This window comes from Pelodiscus sinensis, chromosome 22, assembly GCF_052426305.1.
Source record: "Pelodiscus sinensis isolate ZL-2025 chromosome 22, ASM5242630v1, whole genome shotgun sequence".
NCBI classification, from domain to species: domain Eukaryota; kingdom Metazoa; phylum Chordata; order Testudines; family Trionychidae; genus Pelodiscus; species Pelodiscus sinensis.
This window is the reverse complement of record NC_143073.1, coordinates 766,304-788,298: the sequence shown is the minus strand read 5'-3', so window position 1 is coordinate 788,298 and position 21,995 is coordinate 766,304. Positions and strand designations below refer to the sequence as shown.

General features: G+C 58.9%; 1 protein-coding gene across 1 annotated transcript; it reads right to left on the bottom strand.

Annotated features, from left to right (window-relative positions):
* Positions 1-6,701: 6,701 nt before the first annotated feature.
* LOC102460263 (T-lymphocyte surface antigen Ly-9-like) lies at positions 6,702-21,892 on the bottom strand. Its single transcript, XM_089772798.1, is given in 7 exon segments — positions 6,702-7,326; positions 7,792-8,070; positions 12,038-12,367; positions 19,780-20,076; positions 20,163-20,229; positions 20,231-20,484; positions 21,225-21,892. Coding segments are annotated over 7 exon segments (1,428 nt in total). The 5' UTR covers positions 21,283-21,892; the 3' UTR covers positions 6,702-7,183.
* Positions 21,893-21,995: the final 103 nt, after the last annotated feature.

Below are 21,995 nucleotides of genomic sequence, written 5' to 3'. Positions count from 1 at the left end.
AAGACAGCGAAATGCTGAGCGGCATGTGCACTAGTCGGTACCCGGAGACTGGGGCAGGGCGAGCAAACAGAGTGCGTTTCGCAGGGTTGGAACCACCAATCCCTTCTGCAGTGCAATATTTTGCAGCCGGCCGTGCTAAATGAAGCACTCGGTGCTCCTGAAGAGGGAGGGGCAGGTGGCCCTGGCAGGGAGAGTTAGGAGGAGATCGTCGTTACCCCAGTGTATAGGGCTGCCGGAGCCCAGCCCCACCGCTGGAATGACAGCTGCTAACTGGCCATTCCTGTGGCCAGAGCCACGGAGCTTTGGGGCTCCCATTTGCTGCGGTTCGCCATTCGGAGGGGAAAAAGCCATTAGGAGGAGATGGAATGATTCATCCAATACCACACAGATGGACAGCGGCAGACCCAGGAATCCCATCGCGTTCTCCCTGCAATGCCTTATTCACAAGATCACGCTACCTCCTGTAAGGTACTTAATGACTGTGACTCACTAGGAGGCAATTTCATGTATCAGAAGAATCTGAGGTAATTTTCCAACCCATGTCCTCAAAGTAGGGCCTGGCTCATGGCACCCGGGGGGCCAGGTTTGAAGGACACGGCCACAGGAATGCCACAGGGAAAGATATGCCCATGTTGGCCGTGTTGTAGGCCAAGGCCATGTCTCTGCTTGCAGGAAGAACGACTCTGTGGCAGTCGATCTCCTGGTGTTCAATTTTGCAAGTCTCGTAGAATCAAACACCAAGGTGGCGCCTATTGGTGCCGGTAGGCCTCACCCTCTTGAGGAGTAAGGGAAGTCAAAAGGAGCATTTCTCGATCGACCTCCCACTGTGGAGATGGCTCCAAACTCGACTAAGGTCTGTCAACTCCATCTACGCTGTTTACACAGCTAGAGTGTGTACCTTAAGCTGACCTTCCCGGTGTTGTGTAGACCTGGCCTAAGTCATGGGGCCTCAAATCCAGCTTCTGCGATACAAACCCACTGGAGCATCGCGCACCTCATGGCCTTGAACTTGTGAGCCCACAGGGCCCTTTAGTTGACTCAGTGGGACTAGCAGGTGATACAAAGGAAAGTTTGTCAGACACCCTAGGATGGGCCCTTCATGACCCCCACGTGTTGGCTTTAAGGGTGAGGAGGGAACATGCCAGCTCCTGACACAATTCCACACTCACATTAAAGGCATCTTGGGTTTGTCATGGTTCTCGCCATTGGAGCACCGGCACCTCATATGCAGAGAGATAAGCGTCTGCCTCAGCAGCTTACAGGCTATATTGGAATTAGAAGAAAGTATCAGTGCAAAATAGCTCCATGAGGACAGGACACCACGTCACCCAACAAAGACCCCAATGTCGTCTAGGGGGACACCCGGCAAATACTCATTCCAGCAAGAGTAAAAGCGAACAATGGCCTCCATTTGGAATGTTCAACTGCTAAAAACACCAAGGCCCAGGCGGCCCAGTGTATCTCTGAACCCGCAGATACATCTGTGGTATGTCGCGGACAGAGACCGCACTTTAGCAGGAAGAGAAAAACGCCCATAATGGCTCAGACCATCCATCCATCCATCTTCTCTCTGCCTGTGAACAGTAACAGAGGCCTTAGGAGGAAGATGCAAGAGCCTATGGAAAAATAAATGAAAATCCATGTTTATTTTAAGCAAAGGATTGCCAGTGTTTCTTGCATATTATTTCCTAATCTGAATTTTGTAGGTCAGGCATCAGCACTTATCACCAGCACGTCCTCAACTATGTCACACGTGTCCTCTTCAAATAATTATTAAAAATAATGGTGCAAACAAGTAGTTGAAGGATGGGTAATTGGAGCAAGTTCCTTAATGCAAATGAGACGTGCATAGCTCTAGGACATCTCACTTCCGGAGACTGGGCCATGGAGCCGTATAAAAGGACGTGTGCCCCGCTGCTCCCCAATCCACTTCACTTCTCCACTTGCTCCTGTTGCTGAACTGGGTAAGTCTCCTGCCGGCCATTGGGCCCTAACCCAGTGTCTGGGCTCGATTTTCGGCTTTCCGCTGCTTGCTCTTACCAGCAGGGCTGTTTGGTGTCTTGTGGCTCTGCCGCGAATCCCATTGCCGGCCTTTCGAGTGGGATTTCGGTCCATGCTGCCTCCTGCTTCTTCTTCCTGCAGCTGTTTCCCAATGGCAACCCCCCTCTGGAGCACCAGCCTCTGATTCTGCTGAACGTTCTGGTGTATGAGACTAAGCAGCTAATATTGGACTTCATTTTGCAAAGCCACAATCCTCCTTTGTCTTCCAGGTTTGCCCCCACCCCAGGAAGATGGCTCACCAGCAGCAATGCAAACAGACCTGCCCGCCTCCCGGATGCTGCGTGACCAAGTGCACCACCAAGTGCCTGGATCCCTGCTGCAACGTCTGTGAGACCACGTGTGTGACCAAGTGCGTGGATCCCTGCTGTAATGTCTGTGTGAAGAAGTGCACCACGTGTGTGCATCCCTGCCCGTGCCCGCCTAAGTGTGTGGATCCGTGTCCATGCCCTTGTCCACCTAAGTGTGTGGATCCGTGCCCTTGCCCGTGCCCTCCCAAATGCCCACCGGTGCAGCAGTGCTGCAAGGAAAAGAGGCTTTGTTAGTGCCCACGGAACCACCGACAGCCACAGAAGGACCACGAATGACAGCCCCATGCACAGTAGCTTCCTCCTAACTCCGCTCGTCTGACGTTCCCCTTGCCCTGGGACGTGTTTCTAGGAGCGTTCCAGCCTTTCTCCACTCACTGCACATTGCGCCTGCTTCTCCTATCGAGGGGCCAATTCATAAACGTGTAAGAAGAAACTCGCTGCGTTGGAGCCCCTGCTATTTCAGCGCTGCCTGGGAGAGATCCTGTGGCACGTGTGCTGCAGACGATTCACATGTTGGAGATTTCCCCCTCTCCGTTCTCTGTTCCCTTCCCGCCTTTTACTGTAGCGGTGCAGCAATAAACACTGCGATTCACGGCATCCTCTGTCTCCGGGTGTCTCATTCTCTCCTGCACTCACATGAGCCTTCCCCCAGATGCCCCTCCTTTGCTTCCCTTGTAAAAGGCCCTGCCCTACGAAAGGAGCTGCAGGGGTCCAGAACTAGTGATGTGGCCAGAGGTAAGAAGGCGGAGCAGAGGCAGTTGGGAACCAATGGGAAAGGCTGATTCTCAGGTACTGGACCGGTCCATAGCAGCAAAGTCTGCACCTTCCCCATTTGCAGCCTGCTGTGTGTGGGCTAGAGGGCCAGAACCCACCGGGGTGTATCCAGATGTGCTGCACCCATGGGGGGAGGAACAGCTGCCCGGCTGTCAGAGGGGTTCTGTGTGTTGCAGCATCTCAGCGCGGTGAGCAATCCCTCCTCCAGCCCTCAGCGCTGTGTGTTTGTCATGCAGCCTGGGGACTAAGGGGTTAACTACACCTAGCCAGTTGGAGCGGCCAATAGGAATGTAGGTGGGACTTTCAAACTGGGACAAAGGATTTTGGGTTTTTCCCTCTTTTGTCTCGGAGAGTTCCCGCCAGCTTCTGAGGGAGACACGTCTCTCTCTCCAAGAAACCGTTCTTCACTTTCCGGAGCAGGGTCAAGTGCGATAAATCTGTTAGGTGTCGTTAGTTGGTGGGTTGGGTGTAGGATCTGATGTCTGCACTTTTAAACCATGTTCTGGCTTTTCTTGTAACTAAGTTCTAGGCCCGTGGAGTCTCTCCAGGCGCGTACACGGTGTTGCCTTTCAGTCCAGTCATTCTGCTCGCAACAGGAAGACTGTGGTGGTGATAAAAGCTTTCTCTTTTCTTTTCTATTAACCCAGTTTTGGTTAATTGTGTGTCCTGGTTTGTACTTCAGCCCCATGATCCCCCTCAGCCTGATCCTCTGCATTGCCCCATGCCCCTCAGTGCAGCCCCGTCCTCTCCCATTCTGCCCCCCCAGCATCCTCCTTCACCCCCTTCTGCCCTCCCATTCCTGTGCCCTTAGCACAGTCACCGGCAGGGCAGCAGTGCTGGGACCTGCAGCCCCGGGAGCGGTGGGAGGGGAGGGGGAAGAGTCTCTTCCCTGCCTGGCCCAGCCCTGTGCCTTCTGGCTGCAGCTCCGAGGCTGGGGCAGGCAGAGGCAAGGCTGGCTCCAGCCCCGCTGGGCACCGAGGGGTGCTGGGGAATGGGCTCCCTGCCCCCCCCACATGGCCTGCGGGGAACAGCGTGGGGCAACCGGGAGCCACCGGCCACCCACCCCAGCATGCCCTGCCCCACCCCCTCCCGACGCAGGCCCAGAGCCTGTAGCAGGAGAGCGGGTTAACTGCATGCGCTGGGTGGGCAGGGGCAGCCGGAGCTGTTCTCCCGCCTGCCGCTGCGTGGCCGAGGCTGCAGCCGCTGCGCAGGGAGGAGGGGCAGGGCCGAGCTCCCGCCCCACGGGCCAGTGACGGTCGGCTCTCGTGCCGGGGTTGCTGACCCGATGAATGAGACTGATCGTTTGTCGTTCGAACTGTGCTGAGGCGAGTCCTTCATCGTGGCTGGGTGCTCAACTCAGTGACGGGTAAACAGCCGTGTTTGCCTGTGAGCCGAAGCCGTGGTGGCCCTAGGACACGTGGGCAGCACCTGGCACTGGGCTGCCATTTTGAGCCCCATATTCCCCAGAATGGGGGATGCAGAACAAACAGGTCCCGCCCTGGGGAAAGACCATGGACCATGTGAGCGTTGGGAAGCTTCCGCCCTCGCTTGTCTGGAGCCCCTGAGAGGGGGCAAAGGGCCGGGCGCCCAGCTCAGGGTAAAGTCTCTGGCCTGAAGATTCTGCCTCGACCAAGATCAGCTCGTTCGGGGGGTCTGCTTGCCCTGCACTGGCGTGAATGAGCACAGGCCGCGTGGGTCCTGGTCACTGCCACTTAGTCACTTCCCGGCTCATAGGCTTTAAGGTCAGAAGGGCCCATTCTGATCATCTAGTCTGACCCCCTGCACAGCGCAGGCCACAGAATCTCACCCACCCCTCCCAGAATAATCCTCTCACCTATCTCAGATACTGAACCCTTCAAATACCTTGAAGGCCCCAAGATGCAGAGAATCCTCCAGCTGGGATCTGTGCCCCATGCTACAGGGAAGGCGAAAAACCTCCAGGGCCTCTGCCAATCTACCCTGGAGGAAAATTCCTTCCCCACCCCAGATATGGCAACCAGCTAAACCCTGAGCATGTGGGCAGGACCCACCAGCAGACACCCAGCAACTCCCTATAGCAACTCCCGTCTGTTTTCACGGGCAGCCACGTAACCCCCTTCGCAGGGCCAGTGCCGGAGCGGTTGCTATTCCCCCCCCAGTGTAAATCACTGTCCCTGCGGGGAGGGGCCATTGCGCACCCCCCTTCCCTGTCTCTGAGAGGCTCGCGGGCTGTGCTGTGACACCGGGCGGAGCAGGAGGGTTTACCCGGGCTCGGACCCTTCCGGGGGCCGCGCCCTAGACCAGCCCCCGGCCCGCCCGCGCTGCAGCGGGTCAGTGTCTGCCGGGCTCCGCGGGGGGGACCCGGCCTGGGGCGAGCAGCGTCGGACCCGAGAGCGCTCGGGGCAGGGCCGGCCCGGGCCGTTCGAACCGGGCCCCTAAGCCGGGCCCTGCTCCACCCGCGCGGAGCCGGAGCCGGGTCTGGCCCCGAACCCCCGCTCGCCCCCCCGCCCCGCCCCGAGCGGCCCCCGCGGCCCCCCCTCGCCGCCTGCTGCTGCCCGTGGGCGGGGAAGACGCCTAGACTGTGACGTCACGTGACGTCACGGCCCGGGATTTTAAAAGCCCTGGGAGGCCACGTGGCGGGGTCTCGCTGGCTCCGCCCCCGGCCCCGCCCCGTGAAAGGCAGAAGGCCGGGACCGGGCTTGTGCGGCGGGGGGGGCACCAAGGGACAGGGGTGCGGGAGAGACAAATGCCGGGGGGAGGGCACTGGGGGAGGTGTCAGTGGGAGGGGGCAGGGTGATGCTGGGAGAGGAGGGGGAAGGGCACTGGGGCGGGGGGGAGGTGTCAGTGGGAGGGGGCAGGGGGATGCTGGGAGAGGAGGGGGAAGGGCACTGGGGGCTGGAGGGGGAGGTGTCAGTGGGAGGGGGCAGGGGGATGCTGGGAGAGGAGGGGGAAGGGCGCTGGGGGCTGGGGGGGAGGTGTCAGCGGGAGGGGGCAGGGCGATGCTGGGAGAGGAGGGGGAAGGGCACTGGGGGCTGGGGGGGAGGTGTCAGCGGGAGGGGGCAGGGCGATGCTGGGAGAGGAGGGGGAAGGGCACTGGGGGCTGGGGGGGAGGTGTCAGTGGGAGGGGGGCAGGGTGATGCTGGGAGAGGAGGGGGAAGGGCACTGGGGGCTGGGGGGAGGTGTGAGTGGGAGGGGGGCAGGGTGATGCTGGGAGAGGAGGGGGAAGGGCGCTGGGGGCTGGGGGGGAGGTGTCAGCGGGAGGGGGCAGGGCGATGCTGGGAGAGGAGGGGGAAGGGCACTGGGGGCTGGGGGGGAGGTGTCAGCGGGAGGGGGCAGGGCGATGCTGGGAGAGGAGGGGGAAGGGCACTGGGGGCTGGGGGGGAGGTGTCAGTGGGAGGGGGGCAGGGTGATGCTGGGAGAGGAGGGGGAAGGGCACTGGGGGCTGGGGGGAGGTGTGAGTGGGAGGGGGCAGGGTGATGCTGGGAGAGGAGGGGGAAGGGCACTGGGGGCTGGGGGGGAGGTGTCAGTTTGCTATTGAAAAAGTAAATCAATGTAACAGAAAACTGCAACGCTCTCTGGTAACTTTTTAAAAATCAAACTTTAAACTTTATTGAAAAAATTGGATAGTTTGCAAATGAAAATATTTGGCCTTCAGGCAACTGATTTAATTTTGTGTAAAATTTTGCATAATAAAGGATGGCATTCTATTTTTTTTTTAATGTTCTACTATGTTTTGATCAGATCTACTTCTGCTGTGATATTTGTGTGTGGTTGTGGTTTGTTGTGTGGGTGCCTGGTTTTTTTTGGCTCAACAAAAAATCCTGGGGGGGGGCCCACTAAAGTTGTTCGAATTGGCCCCACACTTCCTAAAGCCGGGCCTGATGATCGGCACACAGGGAACATTCCCAAGGGGGCTTCTGTGGCCGCAACCCCGTGACACTGGGCCCGTCGCCAGGTGAGCTCTGGGCTCCCGTTTCCATCAGGAGAGAGAAGCCCCTTTGCAGATGGTGCTGTGGGCCCGAGCAGCACTGACAGCTCCGTGCCTGGGCCACTGGGCTCGCTCAGTCCAGTCTCTCTCTGTCCCAGGTGCGGACGTGCACCGTGACGCTGGCTGTGACCAGGGCTCCCAGCACCACCAGCAGGAGAATCCCCCTCACGTGGCAATAGGTCAGTGTAGGGCTTGGCCCCGCTGGGACATCAGTGCCTGGGGGGAGGAACATGATTGGATCAGGCAGGGAGCGATGGGTGATGCCCTGCGCTTGCTGCACCCATGGAGTGAGCAGGGAAAGGGGCCGGGGCGCCTGGGAACCCCTGACCCATGCTGCAGAGAAGGGGAATCCCGCCCCCAGGGTCTCTGCCCGTCTGAGCCAGGGGGAATGCCTCCCCCATCCCAGCTTGCAGCCTTTGGATCTCGTGCTGCTTCTGCTGGATCAAAGCGCCCTCTGCTCTGAAACCACAGACACTCGTGGGCCCAGAGCCCGTCCGCCTTCCCTGACACCGAATGGAGGGAGCGTCTGACGTGTCTCCTCGTGAGATGCATTTCCCAGGCCTCAGACTCTTGTAGCTCTTTCCTGAACCCTTGCCAGGGGCACAAGTGTGAACCCCGCCACATTAGCTACAGCTGCTGTCAAATGTGACTCCCCCAGGGCTGGTGGCTGCCGATTGTTACCTGCACACACGTCCTGCAGGGAGACAGATCTTGAGCTGCTGCTGACGGGGTTCCTGGCCATGCAGGTAACAGAGGCGCCCTCGTCTCCCAGTCTGTGCGAGATGTGAATGGACGCCCCCGTGGAGATGACAGTGCCGGCCTCTGTCTGGTTCCAGGTGCAGTTCACGTCCTCTCCTGCCCCCTGCACGGTGCAGTTCAGGGTGATGCTACATGTCCCATTCACAGTGTTCACTGAGCCCAGCACGGGGGTGACTGTGATGTCCGACTCTGCCAGTCGTTCTGTTTGGGAGAAATAGACAAAAGGCCAGAACGCCGGTGGGAGGCGAAACAAGAGCAGATTCTTACAAGCGTGTGTCTGAAACCACGACAGGAGCCCCCATCAGAGCATCCCCAAAGCTCTGGAAAGGGGAAGCCCCTCTCAGATGCGTAGCAAAGATGTAATGTGTCCAGGGCCAAAAGCAAAATGTGTGCTCCTCCCTTCCCCTCCGCCGCCATGCGGCAGGGCCAGGACTGGGTGCATGGCTGAGCCTGACCCTGAGAGGAGGGGAGAGCTTGTACCACGTCTTCTCCCACCCGCTCCAGTTTGGGGCAGGCCCCCACATGCACTATCCACAACAAAACAAGGAGGGACTCGATCACCTCAGTGAGGCCAGCTCCCTTGGAATTGAGGCCCGGATAATCCAGCACCAGCTGAGGCAGAGCGAGCACTGTGTGCACCTCTGATATCTTTGTACTGACACTGCTGCCTGCCCAGCTCGCCGAAGGAGAAAGGAAACAGGGAGGCCACAAGGAATGGTTTAGAGCAGCGTTTCTCAACCTTTTTTAATAAAGTACCCCCCTTTAAAAAAATTACAAGTCCCCCCCAGTCTCTACAGTTTTCAGACAAACACAATTTTTTCTACCATTGCAGCACATTTGTTTAAGTAAATTAATCGTTGCCAGGCAGGTGCTGCCATTTTTGGGCGTAAAAAGTACAAAAATAATAAAGCGCTGTAGAACTTAAACCAAAAATCAGTTTTCTCCAAATTTCAATTGTGTTGATGGACCCTCCAGACGTCTCTCGAGTACCCCTGGGGGCGTTCGTACCACTGGGTGAGACACTGGTTGAGAGCCGTGTGTGTTTCTACTTTGTTTAATAAAGTGCCCCGTTAAAAAAATTATAAGTACCCCAATGCACCCACCCCTCCCCCAGAGCCAGGTGTCCACAGCCCCCCACTCCAACCTAATGCCCCTCCCCCAGAGCCAGGCACCTCCAGCCCCCTTCTCCAACCTAATGCCCCTTCTCCCTCACATCCCCCCCACTCTAACCCAATGCCCCTCCCCCACAGCCAGGCACCCCCAGTGCCCCCCCAACCCTCTTCCGCAGATCCCAGCAGGGTAACCCTACCTGTAAAGTGGCTGCTCCCACCGCTTGGCCTGTAATGTTGAAAGCTGCTACCTCATAGCAATGTGCCACTGGCAGCCCTTTCTTATTGGTGCGATTGTAAGGAAATGCTCCTATAGGAAACTGCTGCCAGAAGTAGCCCAATCCGACAGGGAGCATTTCCATACAGACCAGGTTCACTGCTCGTGCAACGCATGGGGCTGTGTGCTCTGCTCCCACCTCCGCCCGGCACCCCCCTAGCACGGCACCTGCAGGCAACTGCCCCCATCTGCCCCCTCACTACGCCTCTGGTCCCTCTGTTGCAGTCCATCCCTAGACTAGTGGAAAGCTGTTCCTCCGAGTAGATTTTCCAGCATTTGTCTAGTAGCGTTTAACCGTGTCCCAGGCTATGGCGCTTCCTGCATTTCTCTTGGGGAGACGGTTCCTCAGCCTTGCACATCCGGACTATTGCTTTTATATTCATCTTAAAGCAGACCTTGGTCAGCTCCACCGATTCATTTCACCCCAGTGGTGACGTCTGCTACCCAATTCAGAAAATCGTCCCTATTCAGGAAAAATGTAAACACAGGCTTAACTTTCAGGATGTGTGTGATTGCTCCCTGCACTGGCACACAGCGGCGGATATAGGGCAGGGCGAGCGGGGCGGCTCCCCCGGGCCTCACGCGTCAATAGGCCCCGTGCCGAGCCGCCACGCGGGAGCAAACAGCCGTTTGGGGCCCCACGCTCCCGGTGCAGCACGAGGGTGCAGCGTGGGGCCCAAACGGCCGTTTGCGCCACTTGCTCTGGCGCGGCGGCTCGGCTGAGCGGCGCAGAACTCAGCCGAGCGCCACGGCAGGAGGCGAAGGGCATGACAGAGGCTCCAGGTCCCGCCCCCGGCCATGTACATCTCCGCCCCATCCCCCTTCACCTCCCGCCATGGCGCTCAGCTGAGTTCTGCACAGCTCAGCCGGGCCACCATCCGGGAGAAAGCAGCGCAAACGGCTGTTTGGGCTCCGCAAGTGAGAGGCAGGAGGGGGAGGAGAGCTGAGAGAGCACGGGGCAAGACAGTAGGAGGAGGGGGGAGAGACAGATGTGGAGGAGAGACCCAAAAATCCTGTTTTATGACGGGCTATTGGCTAGGTTTTTTAATAACGAACATTTAAAATTGATATGTGAAATGTGTAATGAAGTAATGTGAATACGCAATGGGCGACGGATTGAAACTGATTTGCACACGCGCTGCTACCTGTCGGCTGTGGCCGTGGCACATGCGCCATTTCACTCACTCCGTTTTTTACAGATAAATAACAATTTTATAAGTGTCAATTCGCCGACAACCCCAAATTATAAAATGACTAGCAGAGCGAGAGACTCAGGCAGAAAATATTTGTTGGGAAGCCAGAAATTAAAGAAAAAAAAAGAAAACGTGAAGACTCTAATCTCAGTCTAAACGGTACTATGGAAAAATTGAAACTAATAAAGAATTACTTAAGATCTACTATGAGCCCAGAGCGTTTTGTAGATCTTTCGATTATATCGGTTGAAAACGACCTGTGTAAAGAAATGGACTTTAATAACATAGATGAAGAATGTGCTGCCAAAAGAGCAAGACAGCAAAAACAGACTGAAATACAAATGAAAATTTTAGTTATTAATGCAGAATTTTGTTTAAGAATGACTTACAATATAATTAGAATAAAAATTATCCAACTAAATTAAGTTTCTATCAAATTTACCCTTTTCACATTTAACATGACAATAGCCTTCCATTTGCGCATTTGACACCTTTTTTCTATTTTTTTCTCCAAAGGGGGGGGCCCGTGAAATTGTGCTGCTCTAGGCCCCACAAAACTCTCACCCACCCCTGCTGGCATAGAAGTTTACAACCCTACTTCAAGGTAGTTTTTTGCATTGAGTGTTTTACTGGACTAAATGTAGAGAGTTGGCCTCTACTATTGCAGGGGTTAGCTTGTCTGCAAAGATTTCTTGCCATAGTTTTCTCCTACAGCAAGCACAGAGGTAAGGGGGGGGGGGGTGTCTAGCTGTTTATACTGTTTGACGTGGCTGCAGGTATTTGTGGACTTGAGATTGTTCCTCGAAAACTGGAGTCCAGGCTGAGAGAGAACTGAGAAACAGGTCCAACGTATCCCAGCTCGGGCTGTGAAAGTCGATGAAGGGGTAATCGTGTAACCGCTGAGATTCTCGCGGTTAAACGGTGCCACGCGCTGCAGGCTCTGCAGGATAAAGCTTAGATAAGCCCAGAGCTGAGCTGGAGCCACCAGCCCCTGCCAGCCCATCTCTTGCGGAGGAGCCTGCCCGGCCACAGCGAAGCTGCCCTCCTGGAAGAGGGGCCGTCGGGCTGCTGGCCCCGCTCCCAGAGGCCAGCGTGTAAGACGGGGTGCTTCAGCCCCTGGGTTAACGGGAGTCGGTAAACCCCACTCGTTGGGGGGGCCGGCCAGTTCACTCCCTAATCCCAGCTACACGGAAAAGTCCACAGTGTCTCTAGTGCAGATCAGGAGTTTCAGCAGGTTCTAGAACATTGAAAACCCTCCCCCTTTGTCTGGTTTTGACCTAGACCCTTGGATCCGACAGGGTCCCGCGGTGCAGACGCGCCTGCCCAGCTCCCTAGAGCAGGCTCCTGGGACACACGCCGAGCAGACTGTCAGCAGCAGCTGCGGGAAAGTGCCCAGCGGGCAGGTCTGGGAAGCCACGACAGTGAGACGGGTCTTGAGAGCCTCCCTCATCCCGCCGCTGCCCAGGGCTCTGGCCCCGCAGACCCTCCTCCCTCTGCCCCCCGCTGCATCCCCCAGCCATGCCCACCCTGCCCTACTCGGAGCAACCCGTCAGCTGGGGAGAGAGGGGCCACCTCTGCCCAGGACTTACTGTACACGCGCAGGGCGAACCTCCGGAAGATGGGGTCGGGGGATCCCTGGGTGGCTATCTGCGCTGTGTACGTGCCCGTGTCCTCAGGGCGCAGGTCAGTGACTTGCAAGGAGTAGCCCCCGTCCCTAGGGACCCGCAGTCGGTCTCTGTAATGTGTGTGTATCACTCTGAGTGGAGCTGGTTCTCCTGGTGTCACAATTGCGATAGTTGAGTTTCCATTCCAGACTACGCTGTCAACCCGGCTTCCCCTTGGAACCACAGGAGCGAAAGTGACCGACTCCCCCTGAGCCCCGTTCAGCCTCGTGGGCCCCGACTCCTCTCCGAAGGCTCCTGCAGCAGGAAAGACGGAAGAAAAGGAAAGTGTCAGACCCCTCCCCCGGCACAGACAGCCCAAGTTCTGACCCGGCACACGTCAAAACAGCTGCACCAAAAAGCTGCCGCAGAAGGCCAGAATCAGTGAGAGGGGACCTGGGGCACAGAGACCGTCACCCGCTGGTGCAGAGACTTTCCCAAGGTCACACAAGGCGCCTGCAATGCAGCAGGGACGTGACCCCGGCTCACGGCGCTGTCCTGGCTCTCTGCCTTGGTGTCTGCCCTCAGCAGACGTGGGGAGTGAAACGCTCCCTGAAGATTCTAAGCCAGCTGTGGCCCTCCCCGTGTGGCAGCGCCTTACAGCGGTTGGGGGGGGGGTGTCTGCATGGCCGCAGGGAGGCTGCTGAGGCCAGCCCATCCCCCGGACGGCTGAACGATCTAGCCCCTTACACCCCGTCTCTTGCTCAGGGGCCTGGCGCCAGCGCAGGGGAATGCGGCTGCCCCGAATGCCCCTGCCACGCGGCCGCGTTGCCAATGATCTGCCAGGCGCTATAGCCGCAGCAGGGCCAGCCGGGGGACCCTCAAACGGGTGAGTGAAGCAGCCAGCCCCGCGGGGCCCCTGCCCAGCCCCCCGTGTCCCACCCTGCCGGGGCTGGCGGCTGCTGCTCGGGCTGGAAATGGGCAGCCTGTCGTCAGCGCCCAGCCCCATCCTGCCCCCGCCCGAGCCGGCTCACAGCCGCGCAGAAGGGGGAGGAAAGGGAGCGGCCGAGTGAGGATGACGAGGGGCCGAGATCCGGGCCCTGGTTCCCCGTCACGCTGCGCCCTGCGGGGCTGGTTCCCCGGCGCAAGGTGAGGGAGAAACGGTGGCACGGCCAGGCCCCGCAGCTCAGAATCGTGAGCTGGACCCCTCCCCCACGAACGATGCTTCCTGCACCGGCTGGACCTGCCTGGCCCGGCACCGCGCACCCGACCGATCCTGCACCTGGGGATTCGCTGGCCAGCAGGTTAGTTTCAGCAGCGGCTGAATCGGGACGCCTGCAGCAGAGCAGCTGGAGTGCTGCGGGGTTGGTCCAGTAGCGCCAGCCTGCGGCACAGCGAGACCTACCCGGCAGCACCCAGCTGCTCTTGGGGGCGCATGGGGCAGAGCAGCTGGGGTGCTGCCAGGTTGGTCCCACAGCACTGCTCCTCGGCGCTACTGCACTAAGAGCCTCCCTGGTCTGCCCCACTGGGGCTTGTGCCTCATTCCTTCCTCCTTCCACTTACCCCTCCCTAGCCCCCTTCATGATGTCAAATAAAAACACATTTCTTGCCAAAAACAAACTCTCTTTATTGACCAAAACTGGGATGGGAATGAGGGTGGGAGAGGGGCGGGGGAAACCTGGGAGGAGGGAGCTGGAAGGGGGAGGCAAGGGGAGGAAGGGGGAGGGGAAGCTCAGGGTTGGGCGTCTCACCGAACCAACTTGATTTTCATGCAAACCTGCTCCTGGGTTCGCATGTGGCCTTTGGTGGCCAGGCTGGCAGCTATCCTGCCATAGATGGCCGCATTCCTTTGTCTAGTGCCGAGATCATGGGCGCTGGGGGCATCCCCCCAAACCTGAGTACGGTCCACCCTGATCTCCACCCTGGACCAAGAAGGCGCCTGCCTTCTCCAGGCCCTGGCAGGCTCCTGGGAGCTGGCAGACGGCTCCTGGGGAGCGGTGGAGGGCTGGCTGCCAGTGGCTTGCTGGCTCATGCTTTGGGGCCACTGGGTCGGGGCAGTGACTGCTGGCTCTGGGCTGGCAGGCTTGGAGCTGGCGCAGACACTGTGGCCAGAGTCTACCCCTTTAAGGGCTCCGGGGCTGGAGGGAGGGAGAAGAGTTTTCCTGGTTTGGCCCAGAGTGGCCACCGGGGAAACTGGGAAGGCTGGAGGCCAGGTAATTCGGACTAAGTGTCTACACAGGGCTTATTCCAAATTAGCTACTTCGTATTTGGGGTTACTTCCCGTAGAATGAGGTTCACCGAACTCGAATTAAGACATTCAATTTGAAATAGCGGTTTGCTTGCGTAGGCGCTAGGGAAGTTAATTCAGAATAACGGCTGTTATTCCGAATTAACTTTGCAGTGTAGACATACCCTAAGACAGCACAAGCAGCACACGGATAGAATTGGTAACGCGAGAGGCTGTTCCCTGCCCGCGAGGTCAGACGGACACTCACCGACAGGCTGTGTCACCAGCAGGAGCCAGAGCAGGGAAGGCCGCAGAGCCCCCCCCATCCCGGCAGGCAGGGGCAGGCCGAGCGGGCGGCGTTGGAGCAGGGAGCGGGTGTCCTGGGGGGACAGAGCGGGGCCGCGGCGGGTGGGACGCAGGGTCTGGCTGAGCGGCCACTGGCTGCAGGAAATGAGCTCCTCCCCACCCCCCCCCACCCCCCCGGCGCTGCAGCTTCCCCATGAGACGCTCTTCCCCTTTGTGGCGAATGGCGCAACGAGTCAAACAGCCGAGCGCCCCAGACCCGCAGGGCTGGGACCTGAGATCAGGGTCGAGCGATGGCCTGGCCTGGGCCTGGCCCCTGGTCAGGGCGTCGGGTCGGGGCAGGTTCTCTCATGTCTCTTACTCGTGGCTGGATGGGGGGGCTGAAACGGTGACAGCGCCTTCCGCCTGTGGGGGTTCTGTGTGTGTCACTGGGGCCTGGCACGCGGGGGGCTGGGGCCCGGCTCCCAGTGACACACAATCGTAGAACCACAGAGCTGGAAGAGCCCTCAGGAGTCATCCAGTCCTGCTCCCTGCCCAAGGCAGGACCAGCCCAACTCAATCAGCCCAGCCAGGGCTTCGTCCAGACAAGACGTAAACACCGACAGACGTTATTAAGCAAGCAAAAAAAAGAATAGCCCCTTTAAGAAGAGGCTCTTTTGCCAGTGACCATCTTGTTCTTCTGTTCCAGCCACAAGACAAGCCCCTGTGGACCCAGGTAAGTGAGGAGGAGGCGTCTGAGCAGGGCCGGAGGCTGGGCCCGGTTGCTGAGTGTGTTCGTAGGGTTGCCAGATGTCTGGTATTTTCGCCCCCCGGCAGGAGGAAAAAAACCAGCAAATACCGGACATTTTAGGTGTCTGGTATTTCCTGAATTTTTTTTACCGGACAGGAGTGTCCAGGTCATACTGGACACCTGGCAGCCCTAGTCTGTAGTCGGAGCTGAATGCATTTTCCAGGACATTTGCCTCCTTTATGGGGAAAGAACCTTTAAATCCGGGCCTGTCCCAGGAAAAAAGGGACATAGTCACCATAAGCATGGTGCACCCCAGGCCCCAGCGTGCCACCTGTGACCAGCCGCCCCCCCAGCAGGCTCTGCCCCGCCCCCTCCCGAAGCAGGCACAGAGCTTGTAGCGCGGGAGAGTGGCTTAGCCCCTTAGCTCCGGGGAGCGGCAAGCCCCAAGGACGCAGCAGTAGCCCCAGGGACGCATGCGCCTCCCCTGCCGCCTCCCCTGCCAGGCAGCCGGAGCTGTTCTCCCGCCTGCAGCTGCGTGGCCGAGGCTGGAGCCGCTGCGCGGGGAGGGCAGGGCTGAGCTCCGGCCCCACTTGCTCGAGCGCCAGGGTTTGCCGACCCCCGATGTATGAGATTGTTGTTTGCAGTTTGAACTGTGCTGCTGAGTCACTAATCGTGGCTGGTGATCAGCTCAGTGACCGGTAAACAGCTTTGTTTGTCCTGCAAGCCGAAGCCGTGGTGGGCCTAGGACACTGGCCTGCCACCTTTTTAAGCATGAGATCGCTTCTTGAATTTCAGTGCACACCGGGATCTACCTCCCAACCAAACACCATTGCCCCGCCAACATCCTGCCCTTCTTCGAGGCCCCGCCTCCTCCTCTCCCCCCACCCTCCCTCCCTTTCACCAGGCATTGGGGTGCAGGCTCTGGCCTTGGCACTGGCGGCGTGAGAGGGCTCTGAGCTGAGCTTGGGGCAGGCTGTAGGGGGCCGGTGGGGGTTCCAGGTGCAGGCTCTGGGAGGGCGTTTGGATGCAGGGTGCTCGGGGCTGGGGCTGGGGCAGGGCTTGGGGTGCAGAAGGAGGTTCATGACTAAGGTAGGAGTTCAGGGTATGGGCTCCAGCTGGGCACTTGTAGCCAGACAGGAACCCCCCTTGTAACATCCATTTTTGCTAGCCTGGAGCATACAGGGCACACAGAACAGAAGGCCCAGGCTGTGTGACCGTGAATGGCTGTAAACAGAGATATGCCAATTACTGACCAAAAGGCTGCCAAGGAGTGTCCTTGACTTAACCCATATTGATACGAACACACATCCGTCCGCGGGGGGAGGAATCTCTCGCCCAGTAAAAAAATATCTAGTATTCACAATTTAGTTCTCTCTCTTGCAAGTGTACATTAACTTGAAACTTGCTTGTAAGAACTGGCGCCACAAAACGGACCAGTACAATTTGGCATCTTAGCTAAGAAAGGATACGGGCTCCCAGGGGTATATAGATGGGTCCAGCAGCACATTTTCTCTGCGTGTCAATCTACCATCTATCTGCTGGTCGGGTTAGGTGTTTGATCTCCCGAGGTTCCAGAGGGGACACCCACCTCGTATTCATCTTTCCTAGGAATTGAGAGACCGGCCCTGGCCTGACACGTTGGAGTCGAGAGGCACAGAAAGGGGTAAAAATTGTACCTGGATGTGGTCCTTTGCTTAAGTATATATATACATAGTGTTAGAGCTCTTTAAAGATTAAGCTGTCACTTGGTACCATTATTTCTATTTTCTATCTTTACCTTTTTCCTGTAATCATTTTTAAGACCTATATATATATATATTTGCTAGCATTTAAGAAATAGAGCAATAGCCATTGTAACCATCTGATTTATAAGCTTCTTTAATAAACCTGTAACTGTTTAAGCTTTAACCTGACTCCTTCAGTTGCTGTAATAGAACCAAGCACAATTTAAAAGAACTTCAGCCGGTCATAAAGGGACAGACATAGGGAGAGCTTGGGCGTTTGGATCTGTGTCACTCCCAGGTGACAAGATCCGTTGGGGCACCTTTCAGCCTTTCCCAGGCTGCCCGCTGCGAAGGAACTTTGTGTTCTAGCAGCTAAAATCTAAGGTGTAATAAGCTCTTCCTATATAACGAGGCGTCTGTTGGCCTGCTGGCCACCCTCTGCGATGGGACCCCGGTCCTAGCAGTAAAGACACGGACGTTAAACCTTTTCTCAGAAACATACACACACACACACTGCCCTGACTGTCTGCTGACAGCACTGCTGACCTCAGGGCTCCTGGGTGGGGGTGCAGCGGGGCTAAGGCAGACTCCCCCCTGCCCTGGCCCTGCACCACTCCCAAAAGCAGCCGGCGAACTCCCTCCCTGGCCCTGTTGTGCCCTGTCTGCTCTGTGCAGGAAGGATACAGAGCGGGAAGGGGGGAACCTTGGCATGAGCACCCCCACCCTCCCCTGCCTGCACAGAAAGCCAGAGGCTCCTCCGGGGACAGCTCCAAGGCAGAGGGCAGGAGATGCGCAGCGCTCTGGGGAGGAGCTGAAGCGCCGGCGCTTGACAGCCCCTTGGCCAGACCAGTCAGGATCACCCGTCAGAGGCGCCAAGATCTACCAGTGGGTCCCGATCGACTGGTTGGTGAGCGCTGTCCTAGGACACGTGGGCAGCACCTGGCACTGGGGTGCCATTTTGAGCCCCATATTCCCCAGAATGGGGGATGCAGAACAAACAGGTCCCGCCCTGGGGAAAGACCATGGACCATGTGAGCGTTGGGAAGCTTCCGCCCTCGCTTGTCTGGAGCCCCTGAGAGGGGGCAAAGGGCCGGGCGCCCAGCTCAGGGTAAAGTCTCTGGCCTGAAGATTCTGCCTCGACCAAGATCAGCTCGTTCGGGGGGTCTGCTTGCCCTGCACTGGCGTGAGTGAGCACAGGCCGCGTGGGTCCTGGTCACTGCCACTTAGTCACTTCCCGGCTCATAGGCTTTAAGGTCAGAAGGGCCCATTCTGATCATCTGGTCTGACCCCCTGCACCGTGCAGGCCACAGAATCTCCCCACCCCTCCTAGAATAATCCTCTCACCTATCTCAGATACTGAACCCTTCAAATACCTTGAAGGCCCCAAGATGCAGAGAATCCTCCAGCTGGGATCTGCGCCCCATGCTACAGGGAAGGCGAAAAACCTCCAGGGCCTCTGCCAATCTACCCTGGAGGAAAATTCCTTCCCGACCCCAAATATGGCAACCAGCTAAACCCTGAGCATGTGGGCAGGACCCACCAGCAGACACCCAGCAATTCCCTATAGCAACTCCCGTCTGTTTTCACTGGCAGCCACGTAACCCCCTTCGCAGGGCCAGTGCCGGAGCGGTTGCTATCCCCCCCAGTGTAAATCACTGTCCCTGCGGGGAGGGGGCCATTGCGCACCCCCCTTCCCTGTCTCTGAGAGAGGCTGCACATCCTCGCGGGCTGTTGCTGTGAAACTTACGCGGAGCAGGACGGATTTATCTGGGCTCTGATCCCTTTCGGGGGCTGGGCCCTAGAACTGCCCCCTCCCAGCACTGCAGCGGGTCAGTGTCTGCCTGGCTCTGCGGGGGGGTGACCCCGACTCTGTGCCTGGCCTGGGGAGAGCAGCGTCTGACCCAAGAGCGCTCGGCGGCAGGGAGCCCCTGAGAGCAGGCGTCAGTGGCGTGATCGGCACACGGGGAACATTCCCAAAGGGGCTCCTGTGGCCGCAACCCCGTGAGACTGGGCCCGTCGCCAGGTGAGCTCTGGGCTCCCGTTTCCAGCAGGAGAGAGAAGCCCCTTTGCAGATGGCGCTGTAGCCCCGAGCAGCACTGACAGCTCCGTGCCTGGGCCACTGGGCTCGCTCAGTCCAGTCTCTCTCTGTCCCAGGTGCGGACGTGCACCGTGACGCTGGCCGTGACCAGGACTCCCAGCACCACCAGCAGGAGAATCCCCCTCACGTGGCAATAGGTCAGTGTAGGGCTTGGCCCTGCTGGGACATCAGTGCCTGGGGGGAGGAACATGATTGGATCAGGCAGGGGGCGATGGGTGACGCCCTGCGCTTGCTGCACCCATGGAGTGAGCAGGGAAAGGGGCCGGGGCGCCTGGGAACCCCTGACCCATGCTGCAGAGAAGGGGAATCCCGCCCCCAGGGTCTCTGCCCGTCTGAGCCAGGGGGAATGCCTCCCCCATCCCAGCTTGCAGCCTTTGGATCTCGTGCTGCTTGAGCTGGATCAATGTGCCCTCTGCTCTGAAACCACAGACACTCGTGGGCCCAGAGCCGGCCCCCGTCCACCTTCCCTGACACCGAATGGAGGGAGCGTCTGACGTCTCTTCGGACACAGACACGACTGAGCACAGGCCAGCCGGAACCAGGGCTGGCTGCTCTGTAAGGCCCTTTCATGCTGCTAGCGGAGAACAAAGGGGCCTCGGCGTTAGTGACACTCCGGCTGCAATGGGGGTGACACTGAGGGATGTTTACCTGGGGCTGGGAAGCCGCACACCGATTGGAGCTCTACAGTGTTCTCGCCCCAGCTGGCTCGGTTACTGGCGTTACATCGGTAGAAGGTCTCGTTGCTGTCGGCATCGATCACCAGCCGCAGCAGGGACTGGTTCCCATGGAGCTGCTGGTCCCTGTCAGGCGGGATGGGGGAGGAGCCGCGGGACCAGCTGTAGGTGACTGCGTCAGCGCCAGGCACGGAGCAGGACAGGTTGAGGTTGCACTGGCCGTGCTGCGCGTGGGCTGAGAGCACCATGAGGTTTGGCTGCCGGACGCGCTCTGGAAGGAGAGACCCGGGTGAGAGATGCCGGGGGAGGCGGCTGCCGTTGGTCACACACCCTGGGGAATGGGAGTTTGAGACTCACCAAACACAGAGACACGGAACGTGGTGCAGTCGACGTGGCCTCCTGCCGCTGTTATTTCCAAGGTATAAGAGGCCTCTGTCTGACTTGCTAACTGGATCAATCTGCAGTGAGAGATTCTCAGGGTGGAAAGTGACTCTGCTGGTAAAATGCAGGACTGACCGGAGGTGAGGGGCTTCCCCTTTATTAGCTGTTAGGAGCCGATACGTCTCTCCTGAGTCCAGTGTAACCTGCCAGGAGATTTCTGCCCAAGACTCCAGCCACGTCACTGGCTGTAACTGGACGGATTCCCCTGCGATTGCAGCCACGTCCATTTCTCTGCACCCTGGGGGTTCAGAAACACACGAAGCAGGAGGTGAGTGAAGGGTTAACTGGGCCCGAGTGTGTCAGGGAATCGTGGGCTAAACGGGATCCTGGCCTGGCCTGGCCTGGCCTGGCTGGGGAGAGGCAGGGGGTGGAATTTCGGGCTGGTGGAAGGGGCTGGACGGATCAGTCTGCAGCCCTGTTAAACCTCCCGGTGGCTGCACCCCTGGTTCCCCCTCCCCGACTGGGTGAACTTGCGCTGACCTGCACCGGGTGGGGGCAGCCCCCAAGGCCAGTTTGATCCTGGCTCCACCCACTTCTCACTGGCCAGGCCAAGGGGGGTACACCAGCCCCATCCGCTCTGCTGTCTCCTGCTGCCGTGCAACCGCCTCACTGGAGTCCCTCTCTGTGTTCCCCTCGCACCCTGCCCCTGCCCCCTGATTTTCCCTCCCTCCCCCCAGTCCTCCTGCCTCCCTGTCCCAGGCCCCCCATCTCTCTGTGCTTCTCCTGTTGTTATCCCCCCCCCCCATCTCTTTCCCTCTCAGCGGTGTCTTTACCCACTGCTGCCAGGGGATGTGAGCCCCAAAGCCCAGGGGCTCTCCAGGCCCTCCCCACCCCCTCCCAGCCATTCCGGGATCGTCAGTGTCTGGGCAGCGTCCCCCCGGCCTGCGCATCACCTGCTGGAGAGGACGAGGGGGATCCAGGCGCAGGGTTGCAGGTGAAGCCAACAGCCCCTGCCCACGAGGTCAGACGGACACTCACCGACGGGCTGTGACACCAGCAGGAGCCAGAGCAGGGAAGGCCGCAGAGCCCCCCCCATCCCGGCAGGCAGGGGCAGGCCGAGCGGGCAGCGTCGGTGCAGGGAGCGGGTGTCTTGGGAGGACAGAGCCGGGGCCACAACAGGTGAAATGCGGGGTCTGGCTGAGCAGCCGCTCCCCACGGGCTGCAGGAAACGAGCCGCCCCCCCGGCGCTGCAGCTTCCCCCGCGAGACGCTCTTCCCCTTTGTGGTGACTCGTGCTGGGAGCTCAAGGCCGGCCAGTGGCTGGGCTGGGGACGCTTCTCTCAGCGCTCAGGGCTGGACGGGGGTGGGGGTGTGAAACAGTGACGGCTCCTTCCGCCTGTGGCGGTTCTGTGTGTGTCACTGGGGCCTGCCACACGGGGAACTGGGGCCCGGCTCCCAGTCACACCAGGTCCCCGTTACCCCCTCTGTGCCAGGGCTGCAGATCGGGGCCCCAGTGCATCCCCCTCACTGCACGGCCCCTTCCCAAACTGGGGCGTACGGTCACCCTGGCTGGAGCTTGTAGGACCCGCAAGAAGGAGCCTCCATGCAAATGATGTAACAACCTGGTTTGCATATTCATTGACTATGCATCACTCTTTTGCATAACCCCCTACAGCCAAAGATTCCACCCCTGCTCCTTCCCCCGCCTCCTCTCCCCCTCAGCACGCCTCATCCTCCCTCCCCTGGTCTCTTTCCTGGAGCCTCTCCCTCGGGCTGGCCTTCCTCCTCTGCTGGCTCTTCCACTCCCCCT